Below are 25586 nucleotides of genomic sequence, written 5' to 3' on the forward strand. Positions count from 1 at the left end.
CTCCCTTTTTACCTGATGTTGAAGTATAACCGCTTTCCGGCAAGAAGCAAATGAAGTTAACCAGGTGGGGGAACGTCTGCTGATCCCCCCCCCCTCCCCGTAACACAGAACATAGAACAGTGCAGCACAATACAGGTCCTTCGGCCCACAATGTTGTGCCGACCTTTTAACCTCACCTAAGACTATCTAACCCCTTCCTCCCACATATCCCTCGATTTTAAATTCCTCCATATGCTTAACTAGTAATCTCTTGAATTTGACCAATGTACCTGCCTCCACCACCACCCCAGGCAGCGCATTCCACACCCCAACCACTCTCTGGGTAAAAAACCTTCCTCTAATATCTTCCTTGAACTTCCCACCCATTACTTTAAAGCCATGCCCTCTTGTATTGAGCATTGGTGCCCTGGGAAAGAGGGTTCCTCTCAATATTTTGTACACCTCTATCATGTCTCCCTCATCCTCCTTCTCTGTTGTCCCTCCTGGCTTCCACCCACCTTCCCCCCTCACAGCCTCAAGTCAACCAACTCAGAATGGACCAGACAGTGAAGAGCCTGAAAGATCGGTGTTGCATCAAGCATTTCCCTTGCCTCATGCAACCCTTCTCCTGCCCATAACTCCAGGTCTTCAGATAAATATCCCAAAATCTCTCTCCTGTCCTTATTGCCAACCTCTTTGACCAGGTTCTGATCATCACCCTGACTATCTCCTTCAGAGTGTTAGGGTCACTTACTTTAATAATGTTTCTGTGAAGTTTGAATGACCAGACCTTAATAGAAGTGTTTAAAATTATGAGAGGCATAGATAAGGCGGACGGTAACAGTCTTTTCCCCAGGGTAGGGGAGTCCAAAACCAGGCAGAACAGATTTAGGGTGAGAGGGGAAAGATTGAAAAGGGACCTGAGGGGCAACTTTTTCCACGCCGAGGGCGGTGAGTATATGGAACGAGCTGCCAGAGGAAGTGGGTGAGGCAGGTACAATAGTATCATTTAAGAAGCACTTGGATAGGTACATGGAGGGTCAGGGCTTGGTGGGATATGGGCGAAATGCAGGAAATTAGGGCTAGCTGGGTGGGCACCGTGGTCGGCATGGACTGGTTGGGCCGAAGGGCCTGTATCTGTGCTGTATTGCTCTATGACCCTACGACTCTTTTGCTTTTGCTACTTTAAAGGAGCTATGTAAATGGAAATTGTTGTTGTTGGTCCCTGAATGATGGAGAGACCGTGATTGTAAGATCAAGGGGCAGGCAGACAAAGGAGAAGGGAAGAACGATTCAGTGAACAGATCAGGGTGCGGAGGATAGCAACAGATCCAAGTTATGAAACTTCAAGAGAGGAGTGCACGGAAGATGGGAGAGTGAGAAATGCAGAAGTAGAGATGGTGGGTGAGAGATATACTGAGGAAGACAATAAAATTGAGACATACTGTTGGAGAAGTAAAGGAATAGAGGGAGAAAGAGATGGGAAAAGGGTGAGAGGGATCAAGGAACAGACAGATACTGCAGACAGAAAGGAAAACAGGAAAATATCCTGGGTAGAAGGGAGGTGAGAAGGTAGGGTTCACCTGAGTGATCACCTGTTCCCCTCTCTGCTGAGGAAACCAGGTGTATACACAGACCAGCACAAGGGGTCGAGTAGGGGTGGAATAGGCGAGACATTTTATAGCGAGGCATTTCAATATAAGCATTCATGCAAACATTTCCTTTGGATCATCCCAGCCACATGCAGTCACAGAAACTCTAGCAAAGGTTTTTGCTGTCCAGGCTTATAGATCACTCTTAAATCCTGTTTAATTTTGTGGTGCTCAGAACCATTTCCTTTCGGTGTTTGCTGGGGCTCAGCGGGGTCTCTCAGCAGTGGGTTCAAATCCCACCCCAGCTCAAAAGCCTGCACTGTCGGAAGTGTTGTCTTTCAGAGAGGATATTAAACCAGGGTCTGTTGGCTCTCTCGGGTGAATACCATTGAGCCAAGGGCTCTACGTCGAAGGCAGTGGTGTTGGTTCGAGGGCAATATTTATTCCTGACTCAATGTCACTGAAACCCATAATCCAGCCACTTCCTGTTGCTGCTTATGGGAGCTTGCTGTGCACAAGTTAGCTTCATAATTTCAGACATTCCAACAGTACCTTTACATCATAAAACCCTTCAGTACTTTGCATGTATTGTGGAGGGTCGTGGCTGTCACGTGACAGCACTGCCCCCTACCTGGTCGGAAGACACGCCACTGTCAATCAAGGTTTGGCCCCGCCCCACCCATCAGTGCACACCTGACCATTGGCCTTTGTAAATTACCTGGGCTGGACCCCCCAGCCCTCCAACATGAGAAAGAGTGCCACATGTGCTCAGTTCTCTCTTTTTGTCTGCTCCGAGGGATTCATCCTGCTTCATTCCAGGCCAAGGACCGTGGGACGGGGCTGGAGAAATCATTGGTGAGGTGCGCACTGTTAAAAGGGTTGGGAGCGTTTTAGTTAGTGTCCCTAGTAGCATAGAGCCATGCCTTCACTGAGTCAAGGGGTGGCAGGTGTCGTATTGTTTTTCCTTGATTGTATGTACCTAGTTCGCTCTGTGTGTGTGTGTGCGTGTGTGTGTGTGTGTGTGTGTGTATATATTTTACCCCATTGCAATTTTCCCACGCTTGCTATAAACTGTGCGCGTGTGTGTTATCCTCGCTACCATCTTCCCATGTTTGTCTTTTGTAAATAAGTCATTTGTTTCCAAGACTGTGTTCAGAGTCCTTGCCCTCTGAGACCCCGAATCTGTTTCACAACAGTCCCGTCAGGACAGAGGGAGAGAGCCGTCTTCCTTTGTTGAGATAAATCATTCTTCAGAGAAGTCTATGGTATGTGAATCTAACAGGTCCCACAGACTGTCCACTCTTCCCTGTCACGGATTGTAGCCACACTGACCCTCCCCCACAGACCTTGAATACCTTCACCAATCATGGACTTGACTCATTTAGAGTCCTGTTTGAAATTATATCAACAAATTCTCCCTGAATATCAAAAATAAAGCAACCAAATTCAAGAGGATGCATCATTCAGGTATTGTTGTTAATCAGTGTTCATCAGTGAGTAGTGACTGAAGATCACATCCCACCATGACTAAATTCACAAAAGCAATTATTATATAAAATGCAAATGAAATTTGCCAGATTAGCAAAAAAAGAAGCTAATTAAATCACAAAGAGTCCTTCAGCAACAGAATGCTTCCCTGGTATGGCTGCAGTGAAGCAGTGAAACAAAGAGTCAGCAGCTACGGAAAACATTCTACAAAATAGGTTGCTCCATCACTCCCAGGGCAGGGACAGCTCGGGTTAGATACAGAGTGAAGCTCCCTCTACACTGTCCCATCACACACTCCCAGGGCAGGGACGGCACGGGTTAGATACAGAGTAAAGCTGAAACCCATTCTCCCAAGCCTATAACACCATCTTCCCCATCCCTGTATCCCCACCCTCCCCGTCCCTGTATCCCCACCCTTCCCCTCCCTGTATCCCCCCCCTCCCCCCCGTATCCCCACCCTCCCCATCCCCGTCCCTGTAACCCAATTCTCCACAACCCTGTGACCCCCTCCAAATCCCCGTGACCCCATTCTCAACAGTCACATCCTGTAACCAATTACCCCACCAACTCTATAATCCTAAAAATGTACATTGCCATACAATCCCAAACTCCCAGAACACCATCTGCATAATTCCACACCCAACAATCCATCCACAAATAACTCCATAGACCATAAACCCTAATCCCTGACCCCCTCCACACCCCGAACCAGATAGGACTGCAGGGAGTGCCATCTGCAGCTGGTGCTGGGGAGTGGGGTGATAACCACCCCAGTTCCCAACTCACTGGGGGGGGGGGGCGCGGGGAGGGGGTGGGAGATACTCGTCTGGGAGAGGGGGAAATTCCCAGTGGCGGGATTGAGATAAGAGCCAGGATTGGTGGGTGGGCACTTGTCAAAACCCAGTGACACACCCTGGCATGAAATGTGACCTAATATGGATGCCAACTAAATCCAATTAACATATTACAGGCAGACTCGTTCTGGCGATATTAATTATTCATGTACTATTGAGTTAATTTACATAAAAGGCAGCAATCATTTACAGCCTCCAAAACCTGGCCACAAATCTCTTTTTATCAAACACATGAAAATTATAGAATCATCAAGATCTATGGCACAGAAAGAGGCCATTTGGCCCAATGATCTCCATGCCAGCTGAGATGGAGACTAGCTCACCTCCCAGCTTTTGCGGTCTGTGGCAGAGTTCCTCAAGAACACAGTTGACTTCCTCATTTCCAAGCACACAACCAGTTTCGGTATTGCCTAGAAACTTCTCAGTCGCACATCTTGACTCATATCACACATGACAGCATTCAGTCACTGGACTTGGTGACTTTCGCAAGCTACGGGAAATTTTTAAATCTGTAATGTCTCAGGACTCATCTTTCCCCAGAGCTGAAAGGAAGGAAAGTTTGTTATATGCAGTTGGCCCAGGGTGTACACAGGTCTGATCTGGAGCAGGAGCTGAAATGATACATCCTGTTCAATGCTCTTATTCATTAGACTCTTGAGGAGATCTTGTGTGTGTGTGTGTTTATTCATTTGTGATGCACTGATGTGATGAAATGATCTGTATGGGTGGCAGGCAAAACAAAGTTCTTCACTGTGCCTCTGTACCTGTGACAATAATAAACCAATTTACCATCTTGGCAATGCTGGCAAGACCAGCTTTCATCACTCATTCCTAAGTGCCTTTGTGGTGAGCTGCCATCTTGAACCACTGTTTTAAAAATGTATGGGAGAATTTGTGCAAAGTCGGATCTTCGCAAGTTAGGTCGCCCGTAACCTAAGGAACCCCGTACATTTCCAACTTTCATTTACACTTTCTTCTAAAATCTAGGATGCATGGAAAGCATCCTATCTGGATGCATCACGGCTTGGTACGGCAGCTGCTCTAACCACGACCGCAAGAAACTGCAGAGAGTTGTGGACACAGCCCTGCGCATCACGGACACCAGCCTCCCCTCCTTGGACTCTGTCTTTACCTCTCGCTGCCTTGGTGAAGCAGCCAGCATAATCAAAGACCCCACCCACCCGCGACATTCTCTCTTCTCTCCTCTCCCATCTGGTAGAAGATACAGGAGCCTGAGGGCACGTACCACCGGGCTCAAGGACAGCTTCTATCCCACTGTGATAAAACTATTGAACGGTTCCCTTATACGATGAGATGGACTCTGACCTCACGATCTACCTTGTTGTGACCTTGCACCTTATTGCACTGCACTTTTTCTGTAGCTGTGACACTTTACTCTGTACTGTTATTGTTTTTACCTGTATTACTTCAATGCACTCTGTACTAACTCAATGTAACTGCACTGTGTTATGAATTGACCTGTACGATCGGTATGCAAGACAAGTTTTTCACTGTACCTCGGTACAAGTGACAATTATAAACCAATATCAATACCAATAAGTGTTATCAAGAGCATTGATTCATCAGCAGTAGATGGTAATCAGGAGGAGTTTCCTTGACCCTGTTCAACCTGATGCTGTGAGACTTCATGGGCTCTAGAACAAACATTGAGGACTCTAAGGCTACTTCTTCCAACCTGTATACCATTGTGCCAGCGTGTCTTGGGGACCTGTCCTGCTGGTGGGACAGGATGTCTCCAGGGATTGTGATGGAGGAGTTTGGCACACTGTTTGTAGGTATGATTGTGTGAGTACCACTAGTTCAGGCTGTTGCTTGACTAGTCTGTGAAACAGTGAAACAGATCTCCCGGTAAAGACACCAGCGCATAGGTGGACATGATGACGTTGCAAGAGTCAGCTGGGTTGGAAGGGAATTTGACTTTTCCAGTTTGGGAGACTTGGCTGTGCTTGTGTATGTATTGGATTAGTGACAGTGGGGGGCGGGGGGGTGGGGAGAGAGAGAGTGAGTGAGAGAGAGTGGGTGACAGGTGAGAGTGTGAGAGACAGTGAGAGTGAGAATGAGTGAGATTGAGTGTGTAAAAGTGAGAGAGAGAATGTGAGAGAATGAGAGAGAGTGAGTGAGAGAGAGAGAGAGAGAGAGAGAATGAGTGAATGCATTGCATCCAAGTGTGTCAGTGTGTGTGTGCATTGCAGTGTGTCCAAGTGTGTCTATGTATCGGTATGCATATACTGTGTGCACATGTATGCATGTACAGTACCTTTGTGTGTGTGTGCGTGCATGTGTGTGCATCTGTGTTTGTGTGCAAGTGTGTGTTGTATATGCATGTGTTTGTATATCATATCTGTGTTCATGTGAAACACCTTGCATTGATGTATGCTGAGGTAAACATTGCACACACTCAAATCTGAAGTTTCCCCCACCCCCAAATTTACTCCAAAGCTGTAACAGTAAACAAGACAGCCTGGTTTTTGAGAGCCAGGAAGAACATAGTATAAAACCAGCCCTCACTGTCAGTGAGTATACGCAACCAAGACAAGTTTAAACCATGACATTTTCAAATTAGAATTTGCCTTTCAGCAGAAAATTAATTAACTAAATTCAAGTTATTTTAAGCAACTACAGCAGTAATGGGTGAAGGTTTATTTATTAGCAGGAGAATGTGAAGAGAACAAACACAGTTACTTATCCACAGAAAATGCTGGAGGGACTCAGCAAGTCAGGCAGCATCTGTGAATAGAGGAACAGAGTTAACGCTTCAGATCAGTGATGTGATGATGAAAAGTCCTGAAACGTTGGCTTGTGTTTCTATCTCCACAGCTACTGCTTGACCCACTGAGTATTTCCAGCACTTTCTGTTTCTGTTTCAGATTTCCAGCAGTGGTGGTTTTTCAACATTTGTTTATCCATCGGCCCTGACGCCCCATTGCAGTGCTGAGGGAGGGCAGCACTGTTGGAGGTGTCATCTCTTGCATGACAAGATAAACCAACGTCCCTGCGGACTCAGGTGGAAGTTAAGGAACCCATGACTGTGCAAAAAGAGCAGGGTCATTATCCCTGTGTCCTGGGAAATATCTACCCGACTACATAAATAAAACAGATTATTTGGTCATTGTCCCTGTTTGTGGGAGCTTGCTGTGCACAAACTGGCTGCCACATTTCCAACAGTGATTATACTGATTACAGCTGAGAAAGTTGCTATAGAAATGCAGTTCTTTCTGGTTTTCAGGGGAAAATGAATGGACTTTGTGATGTTTAGGGATCCAAGGGGTACGGAGCTAATGGAGGAATGTGAGGTAAAAGAACTGCCATGATCTTATTGAACAGTCTTTTCCCTACGGTTGGGGATTCAAGAACTAGAAGGCAGAGATTTATGGTGAGAGGGTAGAACTTTAACAGGAGCCTGAGGGGCAACTATTTCCACCCAGAGGATGGTCCATATATGGAATGAGCTGCCAGAGGAAGTGGTTGAGGCAGGTACATTAACATTAAAAAGACACTTGGACAGGAACATGGATAGGAAAGGTTTAGAGGGATATGGGCCAAATGCGGGCAAATGGGACTAGTGTGGATGGGCATCTTGGTCAGCATGGATCAGTTGGGCCGAAGGACCCATTTCCCTGCTGTATGACTCTATAATAGGAGAGCAGACACGTGGTGGACTAGGGTTCTTGCTCCCAATCCCTGTGCAGTGATCCCTGGGCAGAACTTTGGAAGCAGTAGGTGTTCACATCAGTACCTGGTGTCCGGTTGCAGGATAAAAGTCACCAGAGATTGTGTACCTGACCTACAGGACACGGGACCGGGAAAATTGCTTCCTCTGGACTCTTCCTTCCACTTAGGGAGTTAAAACAATTGGAAGTAGGGATTAAAGGTAATGAGTCTTTCACCATAACGAGAGCGAGGTTGCTATAATGATTGCTAGGCAGATGTTTGGTCTGGGTGTTACACGTTATGCAGCATCCTCCCCACACACCACCCCACCGACCCTCGTTTCCCCTCCCGCACTGCTCCGTCCCGGGGAAACCCCAGGAATAAACTGAAGGTGGCACTTACATCGGCCCCTCTTGTGAATGCGCCCAGGCAGCAGGATGCGAATGGTTTTGAACAAGACTCCAGCCGTCTGAGGGACGAACGCCATTGCACCAGAACCAAGGGTGGAACCGCTCAAACAGGACGACTCACCCAACTGCCCATGCTCACCCAACCAGCAGGTAGGACCCCACCCCCTCACCCGCTCTCTTCCTCCCTCACTCACCAGCCCTCTCCTCTCTCTCTCTCTCTCTCTTCTCTGACTCACCCCTTCACTCTCTTTCTCCCTCTCTCTCTCTCCCACCCCCTTACTCTCTCTCACTCACTTACTCCCACTCCTCTCTCCCTCCCCCTTCTCTCTCTCCCTTTCCTTTCTCGAATACTCTCTGATTCTTACCCCTCAGGTCTCTCCCTCTGCACACTCTCTCTCTCTGTCTCTCTCTCTCTCTCTCAGCTCTCTTTACCTGCTACACTCCCTCTCTATCTGCCCACTCTCTCTCTCCCACCTACCTCAGGCTACTTGCCCTTTTCCTACTGTTGTCTTCCTCTGAGCTGCCCTGTGTATCTGTCTTACTCTGTGACAGTCGCTCCCACAGACTGTTGCTCCCAGTCTGTCTCTGCCCTTACATACGTGTGTGTGTCTCTCTGTCCCACTGTCTTGCCATGTCTGTCTCTCACCTCCTCTTTGTCCGTGTTCCTCTTCCTGTCTGTCCCTGACCCCCAGTGAGTCTCTGTCTAGTTTCCTGGCAGCCTCCCTCACTCTCGCTCCTCTCTCAGTGTCCAGCCTGCCTGTCTCTCTCTCTGTCTCACTGTTAATTTTTGCCTCTATTACTTGGCTTGTCTGACTCTCTGTTACCCCCCCCCCCCCCCCGCCTCTGTTTCACCCTTTGTCCACTTCTTGTTTCGCTGCTGTTTTCTCTCCGTCTGCCTCTCTCTCTCTTTCTCTCTCTCCAGATCTCTCCGTCTGCCTGTCCGTCTCACCCTCTGTCTCTGTCTGCCTCCACCCCGTCTCACTGTCACCCGGCCTCTGGTCTCCCTGTCTACTCCTGTCTCTCGGGACATGGGTGCTCCATCCCTCTGACAAGCACTCTCACTGCGATGGCTATTCTGTCACCCTCTTCACTAATCACTGCAGCAGCCGCAATGAGACAATGATTGAAAGGCTCCACTGCACCCAAGAGAACGTCACATTGTCATGGCCGTACGTTGGAGGAATATTCATCTAATCCCAAAAGTACCAGTTGGAACTGTGCACACGTTAGGTCCAAATTGAACAACACAGGAACAGGCCCTTCGGCCCACAATGTTGTGCTGCATTAAACTAGTAATTAAATGTCTAACTAAACTAATCTCTTCTGCCTACACATACCCCTCCATTCTCTGCACATTCGTGTGCCTATCTAAGAGCCTCCTAAATGCATCTGTCGTATCTGCCTCCACCACCACCCCTGGCAGCACATTCCAGGCACCCACCACTCTCTGTGTAAAAAACTTGCCCCGCACCTCTCCTTTGAATTTACCCCCTCTCACCTTAAATGCATGCCCTCTGGTATTAGACATTTCTACTCTGGGAAAAAGCTACCGGCTGTCTACTCTATCTATCACAGTTTTACAAACCTCTATCAGGTCTCCCTTCCCTTCCCCTCAAATGTACAATAACCTTCCCTCAAATTCAAACAGTAAAAATGTAAGTTGCCTTGGATCACTTAGTTACACATTATTTATCATAGAACAGTAACCAGCTGAAAGAGTAGCAGATGATATGTGGGGGCAGGGGGGGAGGGTTTCACGTCCTCCCTGTTAACGGGTGGGTTTCCCCCGGGCGCTCCGGTTTCCTCCCACATCCCAAAGACATGCGGGTTGGTGGGTTAATTGGCTGCTGTGAATTGTTTCTGGTGCGTGGGTGAGGGGTAGAATCTGGGAGGAGTTGACGGGAACGTGGGGAGAATGAAATGGGGTTGGTGTAAATGGGTGCTTGATGGTCAGAGTGAACTCATTGTGTCGAAGGGCTGTTTCCCTGCTGCGTGGTTTATGTCTCTGCAACAAGACCTCAAGAACCTGCACATGGGAGCACCCAGAATATAATCTAAAGCCACAGACAGCACGGTGCGATCCCAGACTGACGGTGCGATCTCAGACTGATTGTGCGATCCCAGACTGACATTGTGTGGTGCCAGACTGTATAGTGCGATCCCAGACATGATAGTGCAATCCCAGAAGCACAGTGCGACACACACAGACAGTCAGCACGGACTGGGATGAGATGTAAAGAGGCTTCAAGGGCATCCGGACAAGTTGAGTGAGAGGGTGGGTGAGAACATGGTAAATGGACGAAAGTGGCAAGGTTTGAGTTCATCCACTTTAGTATCCAACATCGGAAAGCTGAGTATTTATTAATTAGTGAGAGACCCAAGAGATATTGGTGATCAGAGGATCCTGGCCGTCCTTGGCCCCAGATTACTTAAGGCCAACTTGCTGGCGCAGTGAGAAGAGCCATGCCCTCTTCTCACAGCTACCATAGGGCAGGAGGTACAGAAGCCTGAAATCTCACACCACCAGGTTCAGGAACAGCTACTTCCCTTCAACCATTCGGTCTTGAACCAACCTGCACAACCCTAACCCTACCTCAGTAACGGAACACTACGGCCCACCTCTTGTACTGCCAAGGACCTGTCTCTGTGCGTTTACACTAACGGCTTGTTTTGCGCTCTTCTTCTTCACTGTCTTGTATAATTTATGTATGATTTATATTCTGTGTGTTGTCTGTACCTATGTGCCTGTGATGCTGCTGCAAGCAGGTTTTTCATTGTACCTGTACCTCACCGTACTTGTGCACACGGCAACAAACTCAACTCGACTTGAGGAAGGCAAATGGTATGTTGGCCATCAGAGGAGGATTTGAGTCCACGAGCAAAGGGGTCTTATAATTATAGAGGACAACAGTGACACCCCTCCTGCAATATTAGAACATAGGACAGTACAGCACAGGAACAGGCCCTTCGGCCCACAATGTTATGTCGAACTAATTAAATTAGTAACCAAATGCCCAAATAAACTAGTCCCTTCTGCCTACACAATGTCCATATCCCTCCAAATGTGTACAGTTTTGGTCTCTTTGTCCCCATTGAAAACATAATGTTTGCCATAGAGGGAGTGCAATAAAGATTCATTAGACCCGTCCCAGTGTGATTTCAAACAGAGAGTGTAATTTAGCAGTACCTAGACTGACACAGTATGATCCACACTGATAAGCATCCATGTGATGCTAGACTGATAGTACATTTGTAGACAGACAGAGATCTCAGTCTGCGAGTGGGACAGCTTCCAATAACAGAGCAACCCTGTTCTGATGCAGTGACCTGAGACTCCCACTGTGATCCCAGACTCAGATTGAAACAGTGAGACACACAGAGTGCGATTGTAGATTTACACAGAGTGAACACTAACAGTGTACCCATACCTTAGGGACTGCAGCAGTACAAGAAGGCAGCTCACCACTACCTTCTCAAGGGCAATTAAACGCTGGCTCAGCCTGCGAAGACCACATCCTTGAATGAATATTAAAAACAAGCAAACACGTAGTGGGAGAGTGCTGTCCCCATGTTTTCCTGTTAGCCCAGCGATAATCCATTTCGACAATTCCATTTCATACAGACCATACTATTGCTGGTGGGAAGAATAATCCCAGACTTTGATCAGATGTTCAGAATTCGATCATAGATGCACCACAGAAAGCATCCTATCCAGATGCCTCACTGCTTGGTACGGCAACTGCTCTGCCCAGGACCTCAAGAAATTGTAGAGAGATGTGAACACAGCCCAGTCCATCACGCAAACCCCTCCACTGACGCCGTCTACACTTCCAACTGCCTACATAATCAATGACCCCTCCTACCCCGGTCATTCTCTCTTCTCCCTTCCCCTGTCAGGCAGAAGATACAAAAGCTTGAGAGCACGTACCACCAGACTCGAGGACAGCTTCTATCCCACCGCTGTGAGACTCTTGAACGGAGCTCTCATACACTAAAAGATGAACTCGTGATCTCCCAATCTACCCTGTCATGGCCCTTGCACCTTATTGTCTACCCGCAGCGCACATTCTCTGTAACCGTAACACTACATCCTGCATTCTGATTTTCTCTTTGCTTCCTCGATGTACTTATGTACGGAATTATCTGTCTGGATGGCATTCAGACAAAAGCTTTTCACTGTATTTTGGTAAGTGTGACAATAATAAAGCAATACCAATATCACAGATAGTCAGTGCAGCACCTGACTGATATTGCAATCCCAGTCTAACACTGCTGGATCCCAGGCACAGTCTGACTCCTAATTGAGAGCAAGTGGAGCAATAAGTAAGATGCTGGAGGCAGCATCTGTGGGAGGGAAACGGAGAGTCGATGTCGAATCTGCATTTCCCTCCACAGGCGCTGCCTGACCTGCTGAGTTCCACCAGCAGTTTCTCTGTTGCCCCAGATTGCAGTATCTGCAGTCTCTTGTGTCTCCACTTTGACACTGAGTGGTCCCAGACTGAAACAGTGCAGTCAAATCAGCCAGGAGGATCTTGGATTGATTGTCCAATCCCACTTTGTCAACGTGGTCACAGATTGACACGGAGCGATCCCAGACAGGCACCGTGCGATCTCAAACTGTCACGCTGTGTATAAAAGAAAGGGGAAGAAAACCGACAGAGAAGAGAGGAAAAACTATTTCAACGCAGTGTGTGGTTGGGATCTGGAGCACAGCACCTGAGATGTGGTGGAGCCAGGTCCCACTGCCGGAGAGAGTGGGTGAAGCTGGGTCACTGACAGCATCTAAGAAGTATCAATACAGAAGGGTGCCTACTGGTCAGTGTGGACAAGTTGGGCCGAATGGCCTGTTTCCATGCTGCACGATTCTATGACTCGATGACATTGTGGCCTTTGAGAGGTAATTGGATAAATATATGGAATAATGTGGCACAGTTTCAGATAAAGTTGCAGGGGTGGGGAGTGAAGTTAATGAATTGCCCTAGTTAGGAGCTAGCATGGACACAATGGGCCAAATGTCTCTGCTTGTGCTGAAACCATTCAACGAGCCAGAAAGACATGTGATCCTGCACAGTTCAGAGAGATCCCAACCGGACTCACTATGCTTGCGAGCTCCCAGTGCCACGCCATTTCAATTTCCTTTCCCATTCCCCCACTGACTGTCCATCCCCGATCTCCCCTACTGCCAGGGTGAGGGTCAACACCTCATATTCCGCCTGGGTAGTCTACAACCCAATGGCATGAACGGTTTATGGTAATCTCCCTCCAGTGGGTTCTTTGCCCCATTTCCACCCTCCCCCCCTCTCCTCTCATTTCTGTCCCCTTTCCCTCAAACTTCCCCCTCCCTCCTGCCCCACATCACCCTCCTGGTTTTTGTCCATGCATGGCACACACAATTCACCCACCCCACCCCACCCCACCCGGTTCTGGTTCCACCTGCCATGCTCCTCTCCCCTGATGGTTGCCATTCTCGCCCCCTTTACTTATCTGACTTCAACACTGGTAGCCCTTTGTGCTCCAGCCCATCCTCCTCCACCTGTTTCAAACCTTCACACTCCCCTCCCTCCACCACCTCGCTCCATCTGTCTCTCATTTTTTCTCTCTCTCTTTCTCTGCCTTCATCTATCATCCACCTGCCACTGTCTCCCACCTCCACCCCCGCTCCTCTCCCCTACCTGGTACCACCTGCCCGTCATCCTGGAGACACCAGACGCCGGAACCTGGAGCAACACACAATCTGCTGGAGGGACTCAGCGGGTCGAGCAGCGTCTGTGGGGGAAAGGAATTGTCGACATTTTGGGTCAGGATTTTGACCTGAAATATCGACTATTCCTCTCCCCCCAACAGATGCTGCTCGACCCGCTGAGTCCCTCCAGCAGATTGTGTGTTGCTCCAGGTTCCGGCGTCTGGTGTCTCCTGTGTCTTCACTATGATCCCAGAACGGACAGTGAAAACCCAGCTACCTTTGATCGTAGATGGTCACAACGCAGAGACACTGTGTGCTCATGGATTGCCATGTGATCCCAGGTTACGATGATATGATCCCAGACACAGCCACAACACAATCCCAAACAAATGCACTACAAGGTCAGACTGACAGTGCCTTTGGAACAGATTAACCTAATGCAATTCTGTTCTGACATAGCACAGTCCCTGCCTGCAACCACATGATACCAACTGACAGAGTGTGACCAACACTAGATCAGTGCAATCCCACACTGAGACACAGCTGTTGTGACACGCTGCCTCCTTGTCACTCAAAGTGTGGGTTCTCGATGAGTCATGTTATAAAATTGTTCCTGAGCCTGCAGTGTGACTATCCTCTACCTTGGCTCTACCCACTGACCTGAAAGTACTTGCTTCCTACAATTACTGTATTACCATGCGATGGCAGTACTTCACTCTCAAAGACAGGCACAGCGACCCCAGACAGTCTGTGTGATCACGGTCTAAGTCAGAACAATCCCGGACTGGCTCAGCGCTATCCCGGACTGATATAATGTGCTCTTACACAGACAGTATGATCTCAGACTGCTACTTCAATACTGTAATCCCAAGCAAACTCGTCACCAAACTCCGAGACCTAGGACTCAACACCTCCCACTGTAACTGGATCCTTGACTTTCTAACGAACAGACCGCAATCAGTGAGGATAGGCAGCAATACCTCCAGCACGATTATTCTCAACACTGGTGCCCCACAAGGCTGTGTCCTCAGCCCTCTACTCTACTCCCTATACACTCATGACTGTGTGGCCAGATTCTGCTCTAACTCCATCTACAAGTTTGCAGATGATACCACCATTGTAAGTCGTATCTCAAACAGCGATGAGTCGGAGTACAGAAAGGAGATAGAGGGCTTAGTGGAATGGTGTCATAACAATAACCTTTCCCTCAATGTCAACAAAACAAAAGAGCTGGTCATTGACTTCAGAAAAGGGGGCGGTGTACATGCACCTGTCTACATCAATAGTGCTGAGGTCAAGAGGGTTGAGAGCTTCAAGTTCCTGGAGTGAACATCACCAATAGCCTGTCCTGGTCAAATCACGTAGACGCCAAGGCCAAGAAAGCTCACCAGCGCCTCTACTTCCTCAGGAGGCTAAAGAAATTTGGTTTGTCCCCTTTGACACTCAACAACTTTTATTGATGCACCATAGAAAGCATCCTATCTGGATGCCTGATGGCTTGGTATGGCAACTGCTCTGCCCAGGACTGTAAGAAACTGCAGAGAGTTGTGGACACAGCCCAGAGCATCACGGACACCAGCCTCCCCTCCTTGGACTCTGTCTTTACCTCTCACTGTCTTGGTGAAGCAGCCAGCATAATCAAAGACCCCACCCACCCGGGTCATTCTCTCTTCTCTCCTCTCCTATCAGGTAGAAGATACAGGAGCCTGAGGGCACGTACCACCAGGCTTAAGGACAGCTTCTACCCCACTGTGATAAGACTATTGAACGGCTCCCTTATACAATGAGATGGACTCTGGCCTCACGATCTACCTTGTTGTGACCATGCACCTTATTGAACTGCACTTTCTCTGTAGCTGTGACACTTTGCTCTGTACTGTTATTGTTTTTACCTGTACTACCTCAATGCACTCTCTATTAACTCAATGTAACTACACTGTGTAATGAATTGATCTGTATGATCAGTATGCAAGACAAGTTTTTCACTGTACCTTGGTACAAGTGACAATAATAAACCAATACCAATACAGCGCGATCCCGGCCAGACATGGTGTAATCGGATTGTGTGGACCCATATAGTGATTTCAGGTTAAACAATGCCAACCCAGACTTACACGGTATGACCCCAGGCAGACAGTCCCATTCCCACCTGACTGTTCAGTCCCCCAGTAGATACTGTGGGACCCAGACTGAGATAATCCAATCCCATACTATCAGGAGAGGCTGAACAAACTTGGGCTCTTTTCTCTGGAGCGGCAGAGGCTGTGGGGTGATCTGTTGGAAGTGTATAAAATTATGAGGGGCATAGATAGGGTGGCCAAGCAATATCTTTTTCCCATTATTGAGCGATCCAATACCAGAGGGCATGCATTTAAGGTGAGACAAATGTAGGTTCAGAGGAGACGTGAGGGGTAAGTTTTTTTACTCAGCGAATGGTGGATGCCTGGAATGCGTTGCCTGATAGGGTGGTGGAGGCAAATTCATTGGGGGCCTTTAAGAGGGGCTTGGATGGGCACATGAATGAGAGGAAAATGGAGGCAGATGGGCATTCTGTAGGTAGGAGGGAATAGCTATGTCAGCACAACATTGTGGGCCGAAGGGCCTGTTCTGTGCTGTACTGTTCTATGTTCTATGTTCTTTACTCTGCATTCTGTTACTGCTTTTCCCTCAATGCACTGTGTAATGAATTGATCTGTACGAACACTATGCAAGACAAGTTCTTCATTGCACCTGGGTACATGAGACAATAATAAACCAGTTTACCAAATTTACCAGACTGTGCCAGAGTACACAGTGTGATCCCAGACTGCATAATGCAATCAGTGGCCTCTGTCTCACCCCTGCCCTGCTCCTCTCTATACCGGCCATCTCCCCTCTCAGTCCTGATGCAGGGGTTCAACCTGAAACGTTGACAATTCCTCTCCCCCCCACAGATGCTGCTCGACCCACTTGAGTTCCTTCACCAGACTGTTTGTTGATGCACAGTGCAATCCCAGACTGATTCGGTGCGATCCCAGACCGACAACAGCAATCCCATTTTGACACAGTGCGATCCCAGACCGACTTGGCATTATCTGAGGCTGCACAGTGTGATCCCAGACAGACTTGGCATTATCTGAGGCTGCACAGTGTGATCCCAGACAGACTTGGCATTATCTGCTACACAGTACGATCCCAGACAGACTTGGCATTATCTGCTACACAGTACGATCCCAGACAGACGGCATTATCTGAGGCTGCACAGTGCGATCCCAGACTGCCATTGTGTTCCTTTCTTTTTCAATCTTCTTATTAGTTTCCAAATTAATACAGATTAATATATAACATCGATGTTTGTACATGTAATACGAAGAGATCAGGAGAACAATCATGGCATAGATAATCATAAAGAATAGTAAAATATAAAAAAAACTGTAGATCCCACGATCTCTTAGTAAATGAATATAATATAAAAGAAAGGAAAGAAAAAGATTTATTGTGTATATAAAAGGAAAAAAAATCCCCAAATCAATAAGAAAAATTGTAAACAATATATGAAAACAAACTGAAAAAAAAATTTAAAATAAGAAAAAAAAAGACTGGACTGAAATTTCTCAGTAGAAACAGAGCAATATTGTGTCGTCAACTCCGTTCCTCTAAATTGGAAAGTTATTGAAAGGGAATCTATATCATGTGAAAATATTGAATAAATGGACTCCAAATATCTTCAAATTTAAGCGAAGGATAAACAGTAACACTCCTAATTTTTTCTAAACATGATATAGTTTGGGAGAACCATTGAAAAGTAGTAGGGGGTATTGGATCTTTCCATTTAAGCAAAGTGGATCGTTTGGCCATTAATGTAACAAAGGCAATCATACGGTTAACGGAAGCAGATAAATGGCCAGACTCTATATCCTTGGTAATCCAAAAATTGCAGTGATAGGGTGAGGTTGTAAATCGCCATTGTTGTTCCTAAACAGGCAGAGTGCGATCCCAGACTGACATTACCTGGTCCTAGATGAGGTTATATCCAAACCGGGTAGTGCGATCCCAGCCATACAATACAATGCCACTCTGATAATGTGCTGCCAGTGTGGCACAGTGCGACCCCAGGCCTGGAATGGGGTCACTGTATGGGCAGGACTTCAGTATGTTACATACTGATACTCATTACTGTTCTATCCACATGGAATTCGCACCAAGGTCAGAAGGAAATTAGTACAGGCAAATTTCAGAGCCACACAGTAGAAAAACAGGCCCTTCAGCCCATCGACTCCCATGCCGACCATCAACTACCCATTTACACCAATCCCATTTCATTCTCCCCAGATTTCCATCAACTACCCCCAGGTGCCACCCCTCACCCACTCACTGGGGACAATTTATAGTGGCTAATTCACCTACCAACCCGCACATCTTTGAGATGTGGGAGGAAACCGGAGCACCCGGGGAAACCCATGCGGTCACAGGGAGAATGTGCAAACTCCGCACGAACAGTGCCGGAGGTCAGGATTGAAGTTGGGTCACCAGAGCTGTGAGGCAGTGGCTCTACCAAGCTGCCCCACTGTGGCACCCTACTCACTGCGTCTGCCTGTGGTAACATTGCACAATCTGTTATCCTCCAAAAACTACAGGTGAGATCAGGACACAATATCTCAAGAAGAACAACTTTATGCTAAAGGGCTGCTGTGAAGATTCACCAGCATAACTAGCAGGCTAAGGAGGGTGAAGTTGTCGGGACGGTTTGCAAAGACAAGATTTGTGCTCCCTGTGTTTTGTGATGCAGTGTTAGGATTCAGCAGGTCTCTTCCCTCTGGTGAACTGACTCCGGAACAAGAGGGCTCCACAAACTTAGAGGGAGGTCACTCAAGGATGGTATCAGCAAAGGCTTGACACACAGGCTGGTTTAAACCCAGAACCCCAATCCAGAAAGCTGCTGAGGCCGGAACTTATTGAACACAGATTAATAAATTCTTGTTGGGTACCAAGAAGGAGAGACTGGAGGCAAGATACAGATCAGCCATCGTATAATTGAATGCTGCCAAGGTTTGAGTGGACAAATGCCCTCCTCCTGTTCCCAGGCAGAGACTACATCTAGTTCCACACATCCAAACCTGACTTGTGTCAGTGGCGAGACAGTTGGAGTTGAAATACATTGACATAAACTTTTCAAAAATAACTCGTTACAGATACATAAATTAACTAGGAGGAAGGTTATATTTTACAAGGATATATATAGAAATTTAAAGTACCTTAAACTGGGTTAATCTGAAAAAGCTAGACATTGATAAATGAGGCAGTGCTCTGGGCTTGCCGTCTCTTCCTACCTTCACTGGAGAAATCAATCAGTCCCAGGAAATGTAACAGCTTCAGAGAACTTAGAACAAGGAAGATAATGCCTACAGTTTGCAGTCCTTCAGACTGCCACTCAGTGTCTGCAACCATCCTGCTGTGACCTGCAGTTCAGAGTGCAGAGAAAGTGGTGCAAGAAGGAAGCAAGACCCAATGGACACTGAGGCACTCACGGACATGTAACACAGCATCAGAGTTACAGGAAGACGAGACCGAGAGATTCACAGTGAGAGGCACAGGCTGAGTGAGCGATATACCGTAAAATGATATGGAATGAGACGGGGTGAGGGACGCACATATGGTATACGTACGTGCGTGTCCGTACACGTACACAGGCACAGAGTGAGAGACAGCAACACACACACACACACACACACACCACACACACACACCACACACACACACACACACACACACACAGAGTGAGAGACAGCAATGGACGCAAAGAACACAGTCAGAAACACAGGATGAAAGACTCAGAGGTGTACAAGAGAAGGTTTCTCAGTGAACACACACTGAAATCAGGGACAGAGAGTCTCACATACACACAGTTTCAAACACGGAGTGAAAGTCACAGAAAGGTACCACGGGTAAGACACCCTGAAGCACCCACCCACAGACAAAGATACAGAGGCACACTCTCAAGGTTGTTCAGGGACACAGATAATCACACACACATAGAGCACACAGAGACAGATGGTCCAAGTTGTCGGCAACCCCGGAATGCAGGACGTGGGTAATCATCATCTGAAGACATTCCTCAGCCCACATCTTAAGCTGTTTAAACACTCAGCGACAGAGTCAGAGTCCCCATTGGCAACTTCTGTTTGAAAGGAGAGCCGCCACTAGTCAAGGGAACTCAGCATCACCACTGTGATGTGGTAGTTCAGCAGCCTTTGTCTGTGAAAGGTTTGTGCTCTCGGGAGACGGTGGGGCTGTCGTTCAGAGTCGCTGTGGGTCTCGGAAACGGTCAAGACCTCCACAAAGCCTCAGATGCAGAAACCTGGAACAAGCGATCTGAAGGAGAAGAAGAAAATAAAAGCCCCCGGGCATGGGAAGAGTGAACAGAGGTGTTGGAAATGGGCAGAAGGTCTGTCAGCCTCTGAAGAAAAGAAGTCTTGTTTTCTGGTCACGCCAGGGAAAGAGAGGGATGATAAAGGAAGGAAGCAGGTAAGAGGTGGAGATATTGCTCACTACCAACATCTAGCACTCTAAGCCTCCGTCCACTTATCCTTCAGCACGTTCTGCCCCGTGTTTTATTCACTGAACTGTCCCTCTCGGAATCTAGCCCGTGGACACTGCTTGAAACGTTCAGCTTCCTGTTGACAGGCGATGTTCAGCTGGCCTTTCGGAACATTGTGGCCTGCTCCCAAATACACACCAGGTCCTGTTCATCCCCTGAACCCTGGCTCCCAGTTCAGCAAAACATTGATGTTAAGTTCTTACACCTGCTTGCAAATCCTTCTGTTTGTTTGCCCCTCTTTATCCTTGTAGCCTTCTCCAGCACACTATCCATCTGAGATCTCTGCACCCCTCCAATTCTGGTCTCCCGATCATCTCCAATTGAACTGTTCCACTATTGACTGCTGTGCCTTGAGTTCCAAGCCCTTTAATTTCTAGAATTCCCTTTCCAACACCTCTCCAGCTCTCTCCTCCTCTTCAAGACTTTCTTCAACACTGACGTCTTTTACCAAGCCTTTGATCACCTGACCAAATACCACTGACAATGGCTCAGTGCTCAATTTTGTTTGGTAACACCTATGAATCATATTGGGTCAAGGTGCATTACGAGAGGCGCTACATAAATGCAACTTGTTATAGTAAAAGACGGAAGAAGAGGTGCGGATAACATCACTGCTTTCAGCTGCCTGTGTGTTAGATTCTTACTCGAATTCTTTCCAGTGTGTTTAACTGGCACTCTCAGGTATTCAGCACTGCCTCTGTTTTGGCAGCTGTACAAGCTGCTCCTGGGAACAAAACTGAGCAGTCACAGTGTATTTAAAGTAATGTACCTAATTTCTGGATGTGTACCATTTGGTTTAAAGTTAGGTCCATGCAAGGGAGTATGTTCATTATCCCATCACACACACCCAGGGCAGGAAACAGCACAGGTTAAATACAGAGTAAAGCTCCCCTCTACACCGTCCCATCACACACTCCCAGGGCAGGGACAGCACGGGTTAGATACAGAGTGAAGCTCCCTCTACACCATCCATAACACACTCCCAGGGCACATCCACATCTGAAGGTTACTCTGTTGATTTGTGTGTTGCTGGATCTGAATGCTTCTGCAGGCCTCTTCTGTATCCCTGCTGGCTCAATGTATATAAATCAAGCTTTTCCAGAGGGATCAGGAGAGATATGTCAAAAGTTAGAGTTTAATTTACGATGAGCGATTGTCGGCTCTTGGACTGTACTCACTGGAGTACAGAAGAATGAGAGAGGACCTCATAGAAACATTTCGAATGCTGAAAGGACTGGACAGAGTAGATGTGGCTAGGCTGTTTTCCTTGGTGGGTGAGTCCAGGACTAGAGGGCACAGTCTTAGAATTAGAGGGTACCCATTTAGAACAGAGATGAGAAGAAATTTGTTTAGCCAGAGGGTTGTGGATTTATGGAATTCGTTGCCACATACAGCTGTGGAGGCCCGATCATTGGGGGTGTTTAAGGAGGAGATTGATAGGTATCTAATTAGTCGGGGCATCAAGGGATATGGGAAAAAGGCTGGGAATTGTGGCTAGATGGGAGAATAGTTTAGCTCATGGTGAGGTAGCGGAGCAGACTCAATGGGCCGAATGGCCTACTTCTGCTCCTTTGTCTTGTGATCTTGTCTCATTGAATAACAGAATGGGCTGGAGAGGAGGAATGGCCTCCTCCTGTTCCAACGTTGCTAATATCTGCACCGAGTTGTCAGTCAGCTCCCAACGGGATCCGAGCCTAAAGGGTAACCAGCTGCCTGCCCTTTACTGAGCAGAGCTATTGGAGCCATACCATCTGCTGTTATCCGTATTGACATTACATCTGTGTAAATATCATCTTCACCCCAACAGCGATGGGATTGGAGAAGTGTCACAGTATGGTGAGCCTGTTGACTGCAACTCAGACGGTGGGATTGTTCCTCTCAATGTATCAGCCAGTCAGCAGCCTTGGGTTCTGCTGGGTCCCAGTGCCTGCTGTGTGCGAAACCCCGACCCAACTAATCGTCAACAGTGGCTGCGTGTGGAGCACTCTGGTTCCTGAATGCAGAAGCAGTGAGCGGAACAATCTGGAGACACCCCCCTCCTGCAGTAAGGAGGGGGTGCAGTACTGATGGTACGGTCTATGTCTCTCACACACTTTAGAGAACAGTACAGCACTCTACAGGCCATTCGGCCCATGACGTTGTACCGATCTTGATGCCGATTTATACTGAATGCCCTCCTCCTGTGTATCGTCCACATCCCTCCATTCCCTTCACATTCCTGTGTCTATCTAAAAGCCCCTTAAACTCCACCAAACTGCCTGCTTCCCCCACTACCCCTGGTAACCCATTCCAGGCACCTACCACTCTGTGTAAAAAAAACTTGCCCCTCACGTTGCCTTTAAGCTTCCCCCCTCTAACCTTAACAGCATGTCCTCTGGTGTTTGACATTTCTACCCTGGGGAAAAGATTCTGACAGTTTACCCTATCTATGTCTCTTCTGATTTTAAAAACCTCTATCAGGTCTCCCCTCAGCCTCCGTCACTTGAGGGAGAACAACCCAAGTTTGTCCAACGTTTCCTTACAGCTCATATCCTCGAACCCAGGCAGCATCCTGGTAAACTTTTTCTGCACCTTTTCCACAGTCTCCACATCCTTCCTGTAACGGGGCGACCAGAACTTCACACAATACTCCAACTGCGGCCTGACTACGGTTTTATAAAGCTTCCTGACTCTTACACTCAATGAAGGCGAGCATGCCATATGCCTTCTTTACCACCTTACCCACTTGTGCAGTCACTTTCAGTGAACTATGGACCTGGACCCCAAGATCCCTCCGAACCTCAATGCTATTAAGGGGCCTACCATTTACTGTATACTTTCTCCTTTCATTTGACCTCCTGGGTCTCCCGTCTCCTCCCTCAATGGCTCCATCTGTCCACCACCCCTCCCTTATCTGGTTCCACTTATCACCTTCCTTACTTATCAGCTTCCAGCACCACGTTCCACCTTCAATCCTCTGCTTCTACCTCCATCTGCCCCTCTTTTCTTCCCCTCTTTCTCCTTATCTTTTACTACCGCTCTCTCTCCTTATCTGTCTCTACCTATCACCCACGAGCTGCCGTCTCCCAGCTCCGCCTCTCCCCCTCCTGGTCCCCGTCTGTCCATCATCCCCCTGCTCACCTGGTTCCACCTATCACCTGCCAGCCCCCCGTCTCACTTCTCCCCCTCGCCTCTTTACATGGGCTATCTCCCCTCTACACTCTCAGTCCTGTTGCAGGGTCTCAGCCTGAAACATCCACCATCCCTTTGCCTCCACAGATGCCTCTCGACCCACTGAGTTCCTCCAGCAGTTTGTTTTTTAAAGAACTTATTTCTGATGTGGACCCAGGTATACAGAGCACAATTGTGAGATTAAATTGGTTAGTGGTTTACTATTGTCACATGTGCCGAGGTACAGTGAAAAACTTTGTTTTGCATGCCATCCATACAGATCATTTCATCATGTCAGTACATCGAGGTAGTACAAGGGAAAACAATAACAGAATGCAGATTAGTTACAGCTACAGAGGAAGTGCAGTGAAGGCAGACAATAAGGTGCAAGGTCATGACAAGTTAAATTGTGAGGTCAAAAGTCCATCTTATTGTACAAGGGCATTATACAGTAGGGAGAATGAGAAACTTCACACTGGGACTTCAGAAAAGAAATGTGGGGTTGCTGGTGGACAAATCAAAGCAGGCTCCAGGACAGTCCAGGACAGACTCCAAGAGTACAAAAGCCAGGGAGAGATATTAAATCTATATAAAACTTGAGCTTGACCCCATGGGTCCGGTTCAATATTCTTATAACAGCAGGACAGAAGCTGTCCTTGAGCCTGGTGGTACGTGCTTTCGGGCTTTTGTATCTTCTGCCCGATGCGAGGGGGGAGAACAGAGAATGTCCGGGGTGGGTGGGGTCTTTGATTATGTTGGCTGCTTTACCGAGGCAGCGAGAATTGTTGACAGGTTAGACGGTAACACGAGTGTTGTAGAAATGGGGAAGTTGCCAATATACTCCATAGACGGACAGGTAGAATAGGAAGACAAATGGCAGGTAGAGTTTAATACAGGAAGTTGATGGGTTTCAGTAGGGAGAATGACAAACTTCACACGGGGACTTCAGAAAAGAAAGCTGGGGGTGCCGGTGGACAAATCAATGCAGGTGCCAGGACAGGTTAACCAAGAGTACAGAATCCAGGGAGTGATATTAAATCTGTATAAAACACCAGCTTGACCCCATGGGTCCAGTTCTATGTATTAGGAAGGACGAGGAGGCTTTGGAAAGGGTGCAGCGGTGTACCAGAGCAGTGCCGGGGATGGGGGCTGTGGGTAGGGGGAGAGACTGGAGAAGCTGGGGCTGTTCTCCTGGGAATGGAGGGTTAAGGGGAGCTCTGATCAAAGCCAGGAAGGATTGCCATGAAAAGAAGGCCGCATATGGCAACAGTGCTAGGCCCAGCCAGAAGCAGGAATTGCCCTGCCAATTAGACAGTGACTACAATCACTCCCTCCCCCACGACCAATGATACAGTGTGGTTGCAGTGTGCACCATCTACAAACTGTAGCACAGCAGCATAGAACATAGAGCATAAAACAGTACTGCACACGAACAGGCCCTTCAGCCCACCATGTTGTGCCAAACTAATTAAGATAATGAAACAGAATCCTTTCTGCCTGTGCATGGTCCATATCCCTCTATTCCCTGCATTTTTGGTATTGGTATTGGTTTATTATTGTCACTTGTACTGAGGTACAGTGAAAAACTTGTCTTGCAAACCGATCGTACAGGTCAATTCATTACACAGTGCAGTTACATTGAGGTAGTACAGAGTGCGTTGAGGTAGTACAGGTAAAAACAATAACAGTACAGAGTAAAGTGTCACAGCTACAGAGAAAGTGCAGTGCAATAAGGTGCAAGGTCACAACAAGGTAGATCGTGAGGTCAGAGTCCATCTCATTGTCTGGAGGCTCTGAAACACCTCTATCGTATCTGCCTCCACCACCACCCCTGGCAGTGCATTCCAGGCACCCACCACTCTCCATGTGAAAAAACCTGCCCCGCACATCTCCCCTGAACTTAACCCCTCTCACCTTAAATGCATGCCCTCTAGTATTAGACATTTCGACCCTGGGGAAAAGATACCGGCTGTCTGCTCCATCTCCGCCTCTCATAATCATCTTAACTTCTATCAGGTCTCCCCTCAGCCCCCGCCGCTCCAGACAAAACCCTAGTTTGTCCGGCCTCTCCTGATAGCACATGCCCTCTAATCCAGGCAGCATCCTGGCAAACCTCTTCTGCTGAGGCTTCTTTATCCCATGGCCTGTACCACCCAGAAGGACAACAGCAGCAGACACATC

The 25586-nt window shown here is 47.8% G+C and overlaps 1 protein-coding gene across 4 annotated transcripts in view; it reads right to left on the minus strand.

The window, feature by feature from the left end:
- Window positions 1-25586, minus strand: part of LOC127576564 (Kv channel-interacting protein 2) — a 300063-nt gene that overhangs the window by 33486 nt on the left and 240991 nt on the right. The window contains exon 1 of one of the 4 annotated variants that reach the window (XM_052027113.1): window positions 7988-8103. The exons of the other annotated variants lie outside the window; for them this stretch is intronic. Coding sequence (XP_051883073.1) covers window positions 7988-8072 — 85 coding nt within the window. The 5' untranslated portion in view covers window positions 8073-8103. Of the gene's footprint in view, window positions 1-7987; window positions 8104-25586 lie in introns of those variants that run through there. 4 annotated transcript variants of the gene reach the window in all.

The sequence above is a fragment of the Pristis pectinata genome, chromosome 12 (genome assembly GCF_009764475.1).
Source record: "Pristis pectinata isolate sPriPec2 chromosome 12, sPriPec2.1.pri, whole genome shotgun sequence".
Taxonomy (NCBI): domain Eukaryota; kingdom Metazoa; phylum Chordata; class Chondrichthyes; order Rhinopristiformes; family Pristidae; genus Pristis; species Pristis pectinata.